Source organism: Microtus ochrogaster, chromosome 8, assembly GCF_000317375.1.
Source record: "Microtus ochrogaster isolate Prairie Vole_2 chromosome 8, MicOch1.0, whole genome shotgun sequence".
NCBI lineage: Eukaryota > Metazoa > Chordata > Mammalia > Rodentia > Cricetidae > Microtus > Microtus ochrogaster.
This window is the reverse complement of record NC_022015.1, coordinates 43,038,947-43,053,427: the sequence shown is the minus strand read 5'-3', so window position 1 is coordinate 43,053,427 and position 14,481 is coordinate 43,038,947. Positions and strand designations below refer to the sequence as shown.

Genomic DNA, 14,481 nt, shown 5'->3' with positions numbered 1-14,481 from the left:
AAATAAATAAATAAATAAATAAATAAATAAATAAATAAATTATATGGGACAACTGGATAGTCGTAAGCAAAAAAATATAGGACTCTTACTTTGTATCATATACAAAAAATTACAGATGTCTCGTCAGTACACAAGCATGACACAGATAGGAAGAGATTAATAAGAGATATGGGGATGGTTTGGAGACAGACAGAGGCCACTCTCCTAACATTCAAAAGCCCCCATGTTCAATCCCTAGATCTGAACGAAAAAAAGGGGGAGTGGCAGGTAAGAAGGAATAGGGCAAGAAGCTCGGCCACGCCTTAATTCCAGCATCAGGTAGGCAGAGACAGGTGGATCTCTGGCTCCTAGCCAGGCAGAGTTACACGGTAAAACCCAGAATTACATGATGAGATCCTGTTTAAAAAAAAGAAAACAAGCAAGCAAAAATAATACAATGTTTGATAAACAAGTCCTCCATAATTAACTCTAGTGAATGGATTAAATCCAAGGAGTAAAGGAGGTGGCAGAAATTCCTAAAACTAAGCTATTCTAAGTTCTGAAATGTCTACCAAGGACAAGCTACATTAGGAAGCTGCCAAAAGGCTGCTGGTTCCTCTCTTTTCATGAGGCAAACCCATCTGACACACTAATCCCAGAGCCACTTTACCTTGTCCTTGTCCATGACAACATTGGCCACAGGGCCAAATGTCTGGAAATACTCAGAAAGCTGAGCAGAACCCACATCCCTGGGAAAGCCACTGACAAACACACTTCGAAGTCCCTGGGCCTTTCTGGTAGCTCGTAGTTGTACGAGATCCCGGTGCTTCCGGCCTTTTAAGTGGGCATCTAGGCTGGGTCCTGTAGAGGCAAGGGTGAGACATTAAGTATCCCTTAGTGTACCTATCCTCTCCCTCTGCTCTCTTCCTTCACAAAGGGTGACATTTGGACAGAGATGTAGCTCCTTCCACATTTGATATTCTTTCCCTTTTTCTACACAGTGCATTCTCTAATTTCAAGAGAAAGGGCTACACTGCAGGTCGTTCTAAAGCTAACGACATGCATTAAGCAGAGCAACAACGCACACTGTAGAGGACTTAACAAGTAACTTGTCCGGGGCCCTAATTCTCAGAGATAAATACTGGGTGTTCCCCATGTGTCAGTTTCTCACATATGATGGAAATGGTAGTGCCTACCCCACAGGTGTCGCTCGTGTACAGCTCTGGCCATCTGGCATGAGGTAAACATGGGAAATTAGCTATTCGTATTAGAAGTCAGCTGCTTGATGCCATGGAAGTACATGGAGGAGGAAAGCTGCTAGTTCCTGGCTTGGCCAGAGGGCTTGGGGGGGGGGGGGTGTCATTCACAAGGAAAACACCAGAGGACCCTGTTTAGGGGAGACCACATTCCAGACATCAAACATGGGGGAGCTGATATGTCACTGAGCTCCTTTCGGTGACAATGAATAACTCAGTCCACCTTTCGAAACCCTTGGCGCTCATTCAGGCCATGCTGTTTCACCCCTCGCCTCTGCAGAGATTCTCCACTGGGAGTCTCCAGCTCAACAACTGCCCTGCCTGAAACGCCGCAGCTCTACAAACATAGCCACGGGGTACTGAAACTGTCTTAGTCCAGCCAATAATTCCTGAATCCCTTTCCCGACTCCAGAGACCACCAAAGCACCAGACACAGAGCAGAGATCACCAGTAGATGATGTATCAAAAGTAATAATGAAACTTGCACTATGGAGATTTTGCATAGAGTGGGAAGAACGTGTGACTTTCCCGCTCTCCAATGCCCTGGGACGCGCTGAATGAAAACAGGGGTGGATGACCCTAGCGCTAGCAAAAACTATAACCTAGATAACCCTAACTTTCACTAACACCTGAAAATGAAAACCTGCAACCTCCCCTCTTCCCTCAGTAGCCACCGCTTACGGTTGGCTGTAGTAATGTCGCAGAGGCAGCAGCGAAAGCGGCCACGAGGCAGCGATACAACATCCGAATCCACCGCCGCCATAGCGACTCTCCGGTATGGCCCGCCTACAACCTCTTCAGCTACCAGCCGCCACCAGAACTCACAGCTAAAGATCGCAATGTGCGGGGAAGCCACTTCCGCCAGTGCTGCAGGAAGTGACCTTTGTGTCCGGTGCTAGCATATTCCTCCAGAAACTTTGTTCCTAGGGTTGAGGGTTCCTGTTCTAAGTCAGATTTAGGAAAAGCCGCCCATCGACGACGCTTATTGGCCTATGATTAACTAGTTGGCATGCTCCGCTCCATTCCTGCGTTGATTGGCCCGAAGAATCGTGAATATTCATTAAGCAGCCACAAAAGCGGGCTTGCTTCTTGACAGCTCAGCCCCTTCTTTGCCAAATGGTGGCAAGCGATCTGAGCCTTCATTTCACTACACAATTGCACCCTCGAGCTTTTATATCACCCTGCGAATACAAGCAAAGGGTGGGTGTTTCCAATCCTTTGCCTTGTAGAGTTCAGGGACTCCCACATCCTCAGGTCAAATCCTTTCTCTTCAGCCGGATCCTTCTGCAAAACAGGATTTTCAGCGCTGTCCGTCCAGTCCCCCTACTCCCATTCACCTGGACTGAACTTCAACTCGAATTGCTATCCCAAAGTTTCTTACACAGTTGTAGCCTGTATGAAGTATATTAATGAGGCACATTTCAAGGCAGTACAATGAAGAACAGACTACAGGGGTAAGGGATAAACCCTTATTCAAGGAGGTTGGCTGGGAAGTGGCGCGGATCCCGTCAGGCACAGGAATCAGTCTTGTACGTTCAAGAACAGGAGAGACTATGAGCTGAGCAGAGGGACCTTAATGAAATGGAAGGGCTATCAGGAGAGCCTAGCAGCTTGTCATGTGATTATTAGAACAGTGGACTTGGGCAGAAAACCAGTCTGTGACCTTGCCTGAGTCATAATGAGGCCCTTCTGTCTCTAAAGTGTTTAAGGAGAATTGGTTGAACTTTCCAACTGTTCTAAGAACCCTGCTCAGGTATCTGATCCTTAACACCAAACCAAAAGAGCAGACCAAACCAAAAACACACTCTACAGGAGGGGCAGGTGCGAACACTGGGTGTACGAACCCTGAAGCGGCAATCTGTATATATGCACATCACTATTTGAACTGTAAAGTCCTGCAGTAACACACCCACGACTAAGGCGGGATGAATCTTTTTTTTTTTTTTTTTTGTGGTTTTTCGAGACAGGGTTTCTTTTGGGTTTTGGAGCCTGTCCTGGAACTAGCTCTTGTAGACCAGGCTGGTCTCGAACTCACAGAGATCCACCTGCCTCTGCCTCTCGGGTGCTGGGATTAAAGGCGTGTGCCACCACCGCACGACGGGATGAATCTTTTTTTGTTTTCAAGACAGGGCTTCTCTGTGTAGCCCTAGCTATCCTGGGACTCCCTCTTTAGGCCAGGTAGGCCTTGAATTTAAAAAGGTCTGCCTGCCTCTGCCTCCCAAGTGCTGGGATTAAAGGCATGTGTCAACGCTGCCCAGCTGGTGTGATGCATCTGACCATGGCTGCTAGCTTTCCTCGAATGCCTAAAGGGAAGTGAAGGAAGGGCTGAGGATGTAGGTAGCTAAGTAGCAGAGCACTCGACTAGCACGCACCAGGCCCTAGGATCAATTCCTCAGCACCAAAAGGCTAACAGGAAGACATTCTCACACCCTTCTGTGGAGACTCAGAGCCATTAGAGAGCTTTGAGTGAATCTAGACCAAGATGCTGCTTGTGCCCCAGCCCCACTGGGAGATGCTAGAATCCCACAAGGATAGCTGGCACAGACTACCTCACAGTCCCGCTGCATGTCTCAAAAAGCTGTTCCGAGAACAAGCACCATCTGTACCTCTTCCATTGTCCTTTGTCCTCTATTTTCCCTCTCAAAGACACCCCGCACACGCACACACACACCAGCAGCAGAGAACAGCTGAGCCCGAGGAGCTGAAGAAAACAGCTTTTTATTAAGCACTATAAGAACCAATTACAGAATCCGAGGTTAAAAAACGGACAAAAGATCTTTATTTCTGAGAATTGGCATATAAAAGGCAGAGGGGGAAAAGGGAGGGAAGAAAGAGTGAGCATGGCCTGGGGTTGATGCCAGCTTAGGGCCCTCAAACTCTTAATTAGGAAAGTCCGGACACCGGACAGTAAGAGAAACCCCCAATTAGAAAACAAAGAAAAAAAGACAGACATGGCAGTGTACTCCCCCTTCCCCTGCCAGGTACCACCACCTGATATGTTTACTCTTCCCCTCCTCCATCCCTTTTACAAAGGGAGGTAAAATTTTTAAAAAATTAAAAAACCCTCCCCTCCCCCAGCTGTCCAAACAAGCTGTGGGTCCCAGCCCCCAAATAGGGTAGGTACACACATAGGCAAGTTTCTGGAGGCTTCTCTGCCACAGGCAGGAGAAGCCCAAAAAGGAGGAGTTACTGGCAGTCACTTTAGAGGGCGTCCAACCCCTCCAAGGCCACACACAACCAGCTTCAACCCTCCCTCCCTCCTTGAGGTTTGTATGCCCTGGGCACCCACCCCTCTACCTTTCATCCCACCTCCCTCCCCAAAATGCTCAATCCTCCAGAACAATGGGCTCATTGGTGCTGGCAGGATGTGAGGCTGCTGGCAGAGGAACAGGGGGCCGAACTGCCATCAGTGTTGGCTTCACCTTCAACGGTAGGTTGGGCCTCCGGGCAGCTCGGCGCATTTCCAGATGAGTTAGAGCCTTCCTTAAAGCCCTGGTCAAAAAGAGCAACCGAAACAGGGAGAGGCTTTATGAGCACCGACACACACAGATAAGACTCCACAATGCATTCTTCAATTCTGGTACCCACAGTCTTTTCTGCACCTATCTTTCTCAGATACCCCTACTTTTAATGCCCCCCAACTTGGATTATCAGTCTCTCAGCCCCTCCCACAGTGGATTCCCTCCCTACCTGGTATCTTTTGTGGCCACAAATACCACAGGATTGGGAGCATCAGCAGGGTTTAGTTTCTGCCGCTTGGCTGCTGGCTGTGTGCTTGAACGAATCCCTGAGGCCAGAGGCCTTCCATTGGCAGAGAAGGGGACCCCTGCCCCTGCCATCTGGAAAAGGATGGGGCAACATAATGAAAGTGTGGCCTCCCTCAGACTCCTATCAGAAACAAAAGCCCACCCCATTCGGCTTTCCCAGCCTCCTGTCAACTTACAGTCTCGTAGGAACGTTTCACCATAATGCCCCCCAAGCCTCGGTTCTGGGTCAGTTGGTTTCTGTTGATTGGCGTCTTGGTGCCCCGAGGTGTTTTTGGTTTCAGAGGTGCCTGGGCCACTGCCAGGGTGGAGGGGGATGAGACAGAAAATGTTCATACCTTCTCTTGTCTATGTACTTTCCTTACCATTCTCTCTTCCCTCTCTACCCTGGCCGCCTGTAGTGGAGGAAAAGGCCTATCAAACTACTTACTCATATTTCAAAAATGACATTGAGTATCTTTTCAGATCACAAAATAATTAAGTCGTTACTGTGCCAGTAATGAGGCTTAACAGTAAACCACTTGCCCAGAATACATGAGGTTGTGGGTTTTGATCTACAGCACTACTACCAAAAAAAAAAAAAAGGAAAACACAAAATTTCCTTTTTTTTTTTTTTTTTGGATTTTCGAGACAGGGTTTCTCTGTGGCTTTGGAGCCTGTCCTGGAACTAGCTCTGTAGACCAGGCTGGTCTCGAACTCACAGAGATCCACCTGCCTCTGCCTCCCAAGTGCATAGTTTCTTCTCAGTAGGAAAGGAAAACTCAGGGGGAAGAAAAGCTCTTGGCTAGGAAAATGACTGGCAGCTGACACCACCTCCCACCCACCAGTAGATGGATCCAGTGTGGTTCCCATCCCATACCTAGATCTTTAACGATGGTTGCCAAGGGCAGTCGCACCAAAGGGTGAATTTTCAGTGGCGTCTTGGCAGCCTTGGGAAGTCGGATAGAGCCTGGAGAAAGATAAAAGCCTCTGGACAGTCTGCAGTTTTGTTCTGGCTGTTGGAAATGGTCTTGCTGTGTAGCCCTGGCTGGTCTAGAACTTGCCATCATTCTCTTGACTCTGCTTCCCCAGTGCTTGGGTTCTAGGCATGTATCACAATGCTTAGCCTACTGATGTGGGAGTGATTTCTTATTAATAAAGAAACTGCCTAGGCCCATTTCATAGGCCAGCCCTTAGGTAGGCGGAGAAAACAGAACAGGATGCTGGGAGAAAGAAGTTGAGTCAGTGAGTCGCCATGATTTTCCCACTCCAGACAGACGCAGGTTAAGATCTTTCCTGGTAAGCCAGCTTGTGGGCTACAAAGATTAATAGAAATGGGTTAGATTAATATGTAAGAGCTAGCCCATAAGAGGCTGGAACTATTGGGGCCAGGCAGTGTTTAAAAGAATACAGTTTCCGTGTAATTATTTCGGGTATAAAGCTAGCCATGCAGGCGGCCGGGTGCTGGGGGTGCAGCTCCGCTGCTCTTATTTCAACAGCCTACTTGAAACAGGGTCCTACTATGTAATCCAGGCTGGTCTAGAGCTCATTACACAGACCAGTCTGATAGGTAGTTATAGCCTATCTCAGCCTCCAAGTGTTTATATTCTAGGCATGCACCACCAGGCATGGCAAATCAAAACTTCTGAAGGAACTTCACTATTCAGGCCTCTTCTAGGGCCAAGAGTTAAATCTTTTTTTTTTTTTTTTCTTTTTTTTCTGGTGTTGAGACAGGGTTTCTCTGTGTAGCTTTAGAGCCTGTCCTGGAACTTGCTCTGTAGACCAGGCTAGCCTCAAACTCAGAGATCTGCCTCTATCTTCTGAGTGCTAGGATTAAAGGTGTGTGCCACCATTGCCCAGCAAGAGTTAAACCTTATCTACTAAATATCCTCCGTGGCCTACTATCCCTATTGTCATTAAACAACAGTCTCTCTCTGGCCAGAGCAACTCTGAACTCAATCGTTAGTATTATACCACACCAGTCCTTACACTCTGCCTTGATGGCATTGGCATTGATAGGTGCATAGGGTCTTCGGGCAGCCCTTCTTGGCTGTAACAGGTCTCTGCACATCCGTCTGGCAAGACGAGTCAGTTTTGTGGTCTGGAGCAAGAAAGTTTGTCTGTTCTTAGCCAGCAACTTAGCCCGATTAGCGCTGGTTGTGTAGGGGGAGAGACTTTGAGCTTCGGGTCTGGATAAATGACCTCTCGAGTGTGGTTCCTGGAGTAATGACATATGAAAAAGAAAAATGGCAAGTCAACACTGCAGTTCTTGCCTCCATTTCCCACAGACAACAAACTGATCTGATCTCTTTACTGACACTCTACCCAACCTTCCTTGCTCCCCAACCCTTGCAAGTGCCCCTGCCCATTTGACTGTCTCCCTGTAAGGCATGAAGTTTTCTGATCTTTGCCTAAAGCTCACATCTGTATGACCACCACTCTCTCCATCCCCTACTTGTTCTTACAGTGGTTTCTTTCTATTTGTTTGTTAAGACAGCGTCTACTATGCAGCCCGGGCTGACTTGGAACTTACTATATATACCAGGCTGGCCTCAAACTCAGACACCTACCTGCCTTAGTCACCACACCCAGCTCCTACCCAGTGATTCTTACTGTGGTACCCCGAGCAGCCCCTTCAAGCTGGGTTGGGGTCTTCAGTCCCCCATACTTCTTCCAGTAAATCCAACAGGAAGCACAAAGGCGGCACTGCATGTTAGGTGGGCCCCAGGCATACCACTGGGCAGACTGTGTGGCTACGGGAGCACAGAGACAGGGTTAATGTGCTGGCAGGAAACAAACTACCAGAGCTCCTCAAATTCCTAGGCCACCCAACCCCAGCATCCCTGTCCCTTCTTGAAACTCACTGTGGCAGCTCTCACACGTCAGGCCTTTCTGGAATCCAGCCCCATTCATGCCAGGTTTTGAACCCACAGAAATGATCTGGTTAGGGTTTGGCTTCGTACTAAGGAAGGAAATAAGAACGTAGAAGCTGATTAAGGAAATAACTCACTTCTGTCTGTCCTCTCTCTCCTACCACCCCACTTACTCTCTCTGGAATGCTGGGGACTGAACCTAGGACCTTGTGCATGATAAGCCCATGCTAAGCACTGAGCTACAGCTTCTACAATTTGCTTCTGCCACCTACTCACCCCCAACCACTAAGGAAAACACAAACTGGGAGAGGAAGGGGACATTCTCCCCTCCCTGCCATGCCACACTTACTAGGTGGGGATGTAGACCTGTTTCAATTTGCTGTCCGCTTCAGCAGCTTTCAATCTTTTCTGTTAGAAGGGAAAATCGAAAGAGATCCAGGTGAAACCAAACAAACCAAAAGGCAGAGAGGTAAGCAGGTGGTCCTGGCCCGCCTCCCAGCACTAACCCATACCTGCTGAATATACCGATCTGTGGTTTTCCACATGTAGTAAAACTGGACTATGCTTGCAAGTGACTTCCAGGGGAGCTAAGAAGAACAGCAAACAGAGGATGAGATGGCATCTGGCCCGAGGTCCTGACTCCCTGTTCTCATCTTTTCTAGTCCTATTCACTTACAAAGTCCTGGCGGATATCATTGAAATCCTTCCCATACTTCTCTAGAGCCTCTTCAAACAGCATGGCTTCAGAAGCAGACCACTCCTCCATCTCATCGCGACAGAGCACTGGGCCCCCCTGTGGCACCAGGGTTGACATGGCCTTGGCCAAGTCATAGCCATTCCTCTGTAATGTGTCCATAGCATGGAACTACCAAAAACAGAACAAAGCTGGTGACTTGCTGCTCTTTAAGTACTCCTACTTCTTCATGACTCCCTCCCTCCTGCCCCATGAGCTCTGCTACCACCAACTGTGCTCACCAGGGTGATATCTCGGGACGCAGCAGCCGCACTCATGTGCAAGCTCGGCTGCCGAATGGAGCTGCTGCAGTCTAGGGCTCTCGCAAACGTTCCCACAGCTCTGAGGAAAGAGTGACAAGTCAAGAAGGGAAGAAAAAAGTTCAAGCAGGTTCAGGAACTACAGAGAAAACAAAACAAAACAAAACAAAACAAAACAAAACAAAAAAAAAACACCACCCAGACCCAAAACAAAGCCCACCACTTTTTTATTTTATTTTTTTAGGTTTTTCGAGACGGGGTTTCACTGTAGCTTTGGAGCCTGTCCTGGAACTTGCTCTGTAGACCAGGCTGGCCTTGAACTCACAGAGATCCGCCTGCCTTTGCCTCCCAAGTGCTGGGATTAAAGGTTGGCGCCACCACCGCCCCGGCTAACACAGCCAGCCCACTTTTAAACAGATGAGCTTCAGAACTGAGTTCATTCCTCCCCAGCCCATCTTCCTGATCCACCCACCCTCACCGGGCCACCACGAGAAACTGATCAATCTGCCGATCTGTGAGAGGGTTGTCTGGATCCCAGACTTTCATCTCCATCTTCTGTTGGTTTCGATTATCCGATTCGCCTGAGGAACCAAGCAGCAGCAGCAGCAGCAGGGAGGGAGAGAGAGGGAAAGAACTCATCTTTATTCACCCGCAAAGACTCTGCTTCTCTGCTTGGACTCTACACCACCCCACCTTTTTTTCCCCTTTTCTTTTTTGTTGTTGTTTTCCCATGACAGGTTTTCTCTAAGTAGCCTTGGCTGTCCCAGAATTCGTTCTGTAGACCAGGCTGACCTCAAACTCATAGCCATCCACCTGCTTCTATCAGCCATATCGAGCCTCAGAATTCCCCTCCCAGTTGTGCCCATTTGTCTCTTTCAGGTTCCTAAGTCCCATTCTGTCAGGGTCACAACAGAAAACCTAGCAGATTGTGCAGACACCCAGGTCATGTGATTCATAGAAACTTATGTTCAAGCACTTCTGTTGCTTACCCTCTGCCAAGCGATCTGGAATCTCAGCTTGGAATTTGCAACCAACTCTGATCTCCCCTTGATCAGCTAGAAGTGTCTTCTGCACAGGGTCAAATACCAGTGAGTAAAAAAAGCAGTCCTAAAAAATGAGGAGAGAGGAGGCTGGTGAGCAGGAATCCACGTGGACAGTAAAGGCCATCCAGACTCCCCAGCTGGGAGCTCTATCAACCCTTTACCTCTTCGCTTTAGAGGGCAACATCCCCTCCCCTCCCTCTTTTCACAATACCTCCTTACCTCCTTTTCCAGATACTGATTCAAGATATCTGTTTCGTTCAAGAGAGTTACACTGCATTTCCCCCTAAGACATGCCGGAAAGTACTGAATGAGTACACATACCCTCTGTCTATCATCTCCAATACACCACCCCTTCTCTCCATCTTCTAAAGAAGGGCACACAGGCCACAGGGACCCTGATCCTTCTATACCTTATGTGGGTGGCTGGTAATGATTCAAACTGCCGGGAAAGAAAAAGCTCTCGGTGCTTTAGTTGATGTCTCTGCTGCTCTGAGACCCCTGGCTGCTTTGATTCCTCCTCAAACTCCCCTAAAATAAATATTAAGAAAGAAGGAACAAAGTCAGAGACTAATTGGGAAGGAAGGCAGTCCAGGTAAATGACATCCTGCCTCAGCTGCTGTGTCTCACTTTCCTCAGACAGCTTGCCCTTACCCTACCAGGCTGTCCCTTTCAGCCTTATGCCTCATCAAGGGGAGAACTGAATAAGGGTGCCACAGAAATGCACCCCAAACCTAGCTGCCAATACTGACACGCCTCATAAAGCAAACACAGCCGCGATATGCACATCACATTCAGCTCTTTCTGGCTCAACCAGCCTAAGGTCCTAGAATCCAGTTAAGATGTAAGAACAGCGCATAGGGTTTATTTACCAGTTCCTCTTCATACTTCAGGACTCTCTGCTATGTCTGAAACATCACATGCAACTCTTCTTCTCTTTCTACTTGGTTAATAATAGTTTATGGGGCTTTCAAGAAAAGCACCGCTCAAACCAGTGCCAACGCCTTCCTCAAGAGGCAGCAGCTTGCACTGAAATCTTGGTGGAAACAGTTAACCTGGCTAAGTGCCAAACTTAACCCCACTTTGGGTGGGGATAAAAAACTTTCGCACTTGGTACATTGTTCCCCCAAAGAACTGGGTGTAAGACAGCAAGTGGGGGGGGGTTCTGTGTCTCTGTGTAATAGACTCTACCTCCCCCTGGTGTGCACTAGGAAACTCAGGGCTAGGGCAAGAACCACACCCCTCACCCCTTCTGATTGGACAAAGCCAAGGTCAGCCCCTGCCAGATGGGACTGGAAACCCCAAGGGGCCAGGAAACTTGGTAGGCCTAGCTCATTAACCCTTTCATGACTACAGCCTAAAAATAGAAAAATTTAGGAAAAAGGGGGAAAAGTTAAATCTAAATGAAAAAAATTAGAAGATAAAATGCATAAAGAGAATACAGACAAAGCAAAAAGTAAGGCAGATGCTAACTGGAATAGAGAGGGAAACAGGAGAAAAGTTCAAGAGATCTTTCCTGCCTTCTAGTTTCTCAAGTCTCCAATGTTTTTGGCTTTGGCGTGGCCTCTAGACTACAGCATAGCCCTCCCCCACTATTATGCAGGCTTCTCAAAACAGTATCTTCCTCTTCACCTTGACCATCACTCACTAACCACTGTCCCCAAGTGCCCAAAACGTCACCACGTCCCTCGCTTCTCTAAAGCTCTTTTCATTCCCTATCGAAATATCTCTCCTCTCACACACATAAGCCACATTCTGGCTTTCCTTATCATGGTCTCCCCACACCGCTTCCAGCCCAGCATGTAACAACAGGCCTCCCTCTACAGACCAGGCACTTCCCACCCCCAAACTCACACCCTGCCTTGGACATGTTACCAGGGGAAGCACCTGCAGGAACATGTCTAGTCCTCAGATCCTGGGGAGGGGGAGGAGGGAGGAATGAAGACTTACTAGCATTGCTGTCGGCCAGGCTGTTGAGGCTACTAGAAATATCCCTTCGCCGGAAGAGACAGACAACCTTTGCTTCCACATTTCCGTTTGCAGTCTAAAGGAGGAAGAAAAACGGGGCAATGAAAATTGGCCATTTGAAAGTGGAGGGGCACTAACAACAGTGCACTATATCTACAAGTACCTATACAGAAGAGACCAAAAACTTAGCAATAAAGACTTAATATTCAAAGACAAGTCCAGGACCAATGAGCGAGTCTCCAAGAGTTTAAGGTCAGCCTAGTCTACATAGAAAGTTCCAGGCAGTCAAGACTGCATAATAGAGACCCCGTATATTTAAGGAAAAGAAAAAAAAATTAAAATAGACAAAATTCCTTCTCCCCTCCCCCAGATGTGAGAATAATAAAGCTGCCATAAGCTCTTGGCAGCCTTCCTGAATACACTGAATGAATGTTCACCTGGATAAGCTCTATGCCTGGTAGGGTCTCTTTCACCGGTAAAGACTCCAGAAGATAGAGACGGTTATGGTGGGAGGAGTTTCTGTACCACTCACCTTGTTCAGCTCCTCAATCCGTCTAACCAGGTAAGGATTGCTGGAGGAGTTCTCAAAATAGACGTAATCTGTGGAAGGGGGTGGGGGAAAACGAGATCAGAGAAGAAAATCAGAGCATCTGGAAGAGGAAGTAGATCTGTGTGGACCAAAAAAAGACAAAATGCTAGGCAGAGATGCGGAGATGTGCAAGAGGAAAAGCTCAAAATAAGTATTAGCTGGGCAGTGCTTGTGGGCAGTGGTGGCACAAATCTTTAATCCCAGCACTTGGGAGGCAAAAGGAAAGTAAAAGGAGAAAAAACATAAAGAAATTAGCCAGCCGAAGGTTACACAGGCCTTAAATTTCAGTGGGGGAAGGCAGGGGCAGGTGGACCTCAGTGAGTTCGAGGCCAACCTAGACTACTGCACGAGTTCCAAGACAGCCAGGGTTGCACAGAGACCTTGTCTCAGAAAAAAACAAAAACAAACAAAAAGAAAAGAAAGTTTTACTCCCATCCTTGTAACACCTAGTATTTTGGTGTTTTGGGGGGTTTTGGGTTTTTTTTTTTCTTTGCCTTTTTCTTTTTTGGTTTTTCAAGACAGGGTTATAATATATATGTATAATTTATTATGTTCATTGGTGTTTGGCCTGCATGTATGTTTGTGTGAGGTTGTCATAAACCCTGGAACTGGAGTTACAGACAGTTGTGAGCTGCCATGTGGGTGATGAGAATTGAACTCGGATCTTCTGGAAGAACAGCTAGTGCTCTTACCTGCTGAGCCATCTCTCCAGTCCTAACACCTATTTCTATTTTTTTTTTTTTTTTTTGGTTTTTCGAGATGGCTTTGGAGCCTGTCCTGGAAGTAGCTCTGTAGACCAGGCTGGTTTCGAACTCACAGAGACCCGCCTGCCTTTGCCTCCCGAGTGCTGGGATTAAAGGCGTGCGCCACCATGGCCCGGTTTAACACCTAGTTCTAAAGTCAGATCCTCACTCAAAAAGTTAGAGTTAAGAGATAAGAACAAGAGACTGGGCTTGGTGACACACGCCTTTAATTCCAGCACTCAAGAAGCAGAGCTCGAGGCCAACCTGGTCTTACAAAGTGAGTTCCAGAGATGTAACACAGAGTAATTCCGTCTTGAAAAAAAACAAAAAGTCGAAAAAGAAAAAAAAATTGAGAGAGACGGAGAGGAGAACAAGGATTTCCCTGGAGTCCACTCTGCATTGGAGTTGCACCCCTGTGTCGGAGAATTGAGTAAATTGTTCACTCCACTTCAGGCCCCACCTTTTTGAACACACAAGCCGCCAAAGAAAAAAAAAACCCTGCGCGACTGACTCCCCCGCAGCGGGCCCCGCCGTCACTCCGGCCCCTTCCAAGCCAAGCCCACTTCCCGCCCGGGGGTCCTGTCGCAGGTTCAGAGCAGTGTTCCGGCTATAAGCAAGCTCCCGGTAGCGGCGCCGCCGCGGAACCATAGGTCTCGGTTCCGGTTCCGGTCGGCTCTACGGCCCGTACGACCCCAGATGTGGCTCCCCCGCGCCTGCGGACACCGAGTCTCCCTGGTCCCGACCACAACCTCTTCCGCCCGAAGTACTCACCTCCCACCCGGTACATGTTAGCCGCCATGGCCGTTCCCGCCGCCGCCTCCGGCCGCACAAAGAGGTCCGGGAGGCTCGCGGGGGCAAAGCTTGGCTCTAGACGATGCTCCCAGCGCGGGGCTGACGCTTCGCGGAAGTGTCGATGGGACCCGCGCAGCCGGCACTTCTGCTCGCTCAGCCGTCGCGGCTCATCACTGTTCGCACAACAACGACGCTGCTAAACTACGCCCGGGACACCGAGGCCGGCGCCGGTCTAATCGGCTTCTTCCGGAACGAGCTCGGTTCCTGCCTGACCGGAGTCAGATTCCGGCTCCTAGCGTCCTCGCCGAGTCCCAGCAGACGTCGAGTGGTGCCAGCCGCTGGGAAGGTTTGCCCTGCCCGCGTCCGGGTTCGCCTTCTTCCGGAACACCTTCGGCCGGTACGGAGAACAAGGCCCAGCGCTCGGCTCAGGTCGGAGAGCAAGACCCCGCAGATCGGCCACTTCCGGAAGGAACTCGGCTCCTTTCGCTCAGCCGCGGCCCCGCGA

The 14,481-nt window shown here is 48.7% G+C and overlaps 2 protein-coding genes across 3 annotated transcripts in view; both read right to left on the bottom strand.

Annotated features, from left to right (window-relative positions):
- Nucleotides 1-2,081, bottom strand: part of Tut1 (terminal uridylyl transferase 1, U6 snRNA-specific) — a 13,974-nt gene extending 11,893 nt beyond the window's left edge. The window contains exons 1-2 of the mRNA XM_005351923.3: nt 1,917-2,081; nt 650-840 (exon numbers count right to left, since the gene is read on the bottom strand). Coding sequence (XP_005351980.1) covers nt 650-840; nt 1,917-1,998 — 273 coding nt within the window. The 5' untranslated portion in view covers nt 1,999-2,081. The remainder of the gene's footprint in view (nt 1-649; nt 841-1,916) is intronic.
- A 1,864-nt stretch (nt 2,082-3,945) lies between these two features.
- Nucleotides 3,946-14,024, bottom strand: Mta2 (metastasis associated 1 family member 2). 2 transcript variants are annotated; one of them, XM_005351922.2, is made up of 18 exons: nt 13,956-14,024; nt 12,385-12,452; nt 11,835-11,928; nt 10,298-10,415; nt 10,107-10,170; nt 9,834-9,951; nt 9,323-9,425; nt 8,827-8,926; nt 8,528-8,716; nt 8,364-8,438; nt 8,201-8,259; nt 7,843-7,940; nt 7,592-7,731; nt 6,968-7,196; nt 5,859-5,948; nt 5,179-5,297; nt 4,926-5,074; nt 3,946-4,727 (listed from the first exon to the last, which is right to left on the bottom strand). In XM_005351922.2, the coding sequence occupies exons 1-18, from the start codon at nt 13,981-13,983 to the stop codon at nt 4,562-4,564; spliced, it is 2,007 nt and encodes a 668-aa protein (XP_005351979.1). In that variant the 5' UTR covers nt 13,984-14,024; the 3' UTR covers nt 3,946-4,561. The 2 variants fall into 2 exon arrangements, with proteins under 2 accessions (XP_005351979.1, XP_026637053.1); XM_026781252.1 differs by lacking the exon at nt 13,956-14,024 and adding an exon at nt 13,645-13,667.
- Nucleotides 14,025-14,481: the final 457 nt, after the last annotated feature.

Coding starts and splice junctions, on each gene's coding strand:
- Mta2 (XM_005351922.2), bottom strand. CDS start 13,983: ATGGCGGCTAACATGTACCGGGTGGGAG. Junction 9,952..10,106: donor ATCAGTATCTGGAAAAGGAG/GTAAGGAGGTAT, acceptor CTCATTTTTTAG/GACTGCTTTTTTTACTCACT. Junction 5,075..5,178: donor TGAAACGTTCCTACGAGACT/GTAAGTTGACAG, acceptor ATCCTTTTCCAG/ATGGCAGGGGCAGGGGTCCC.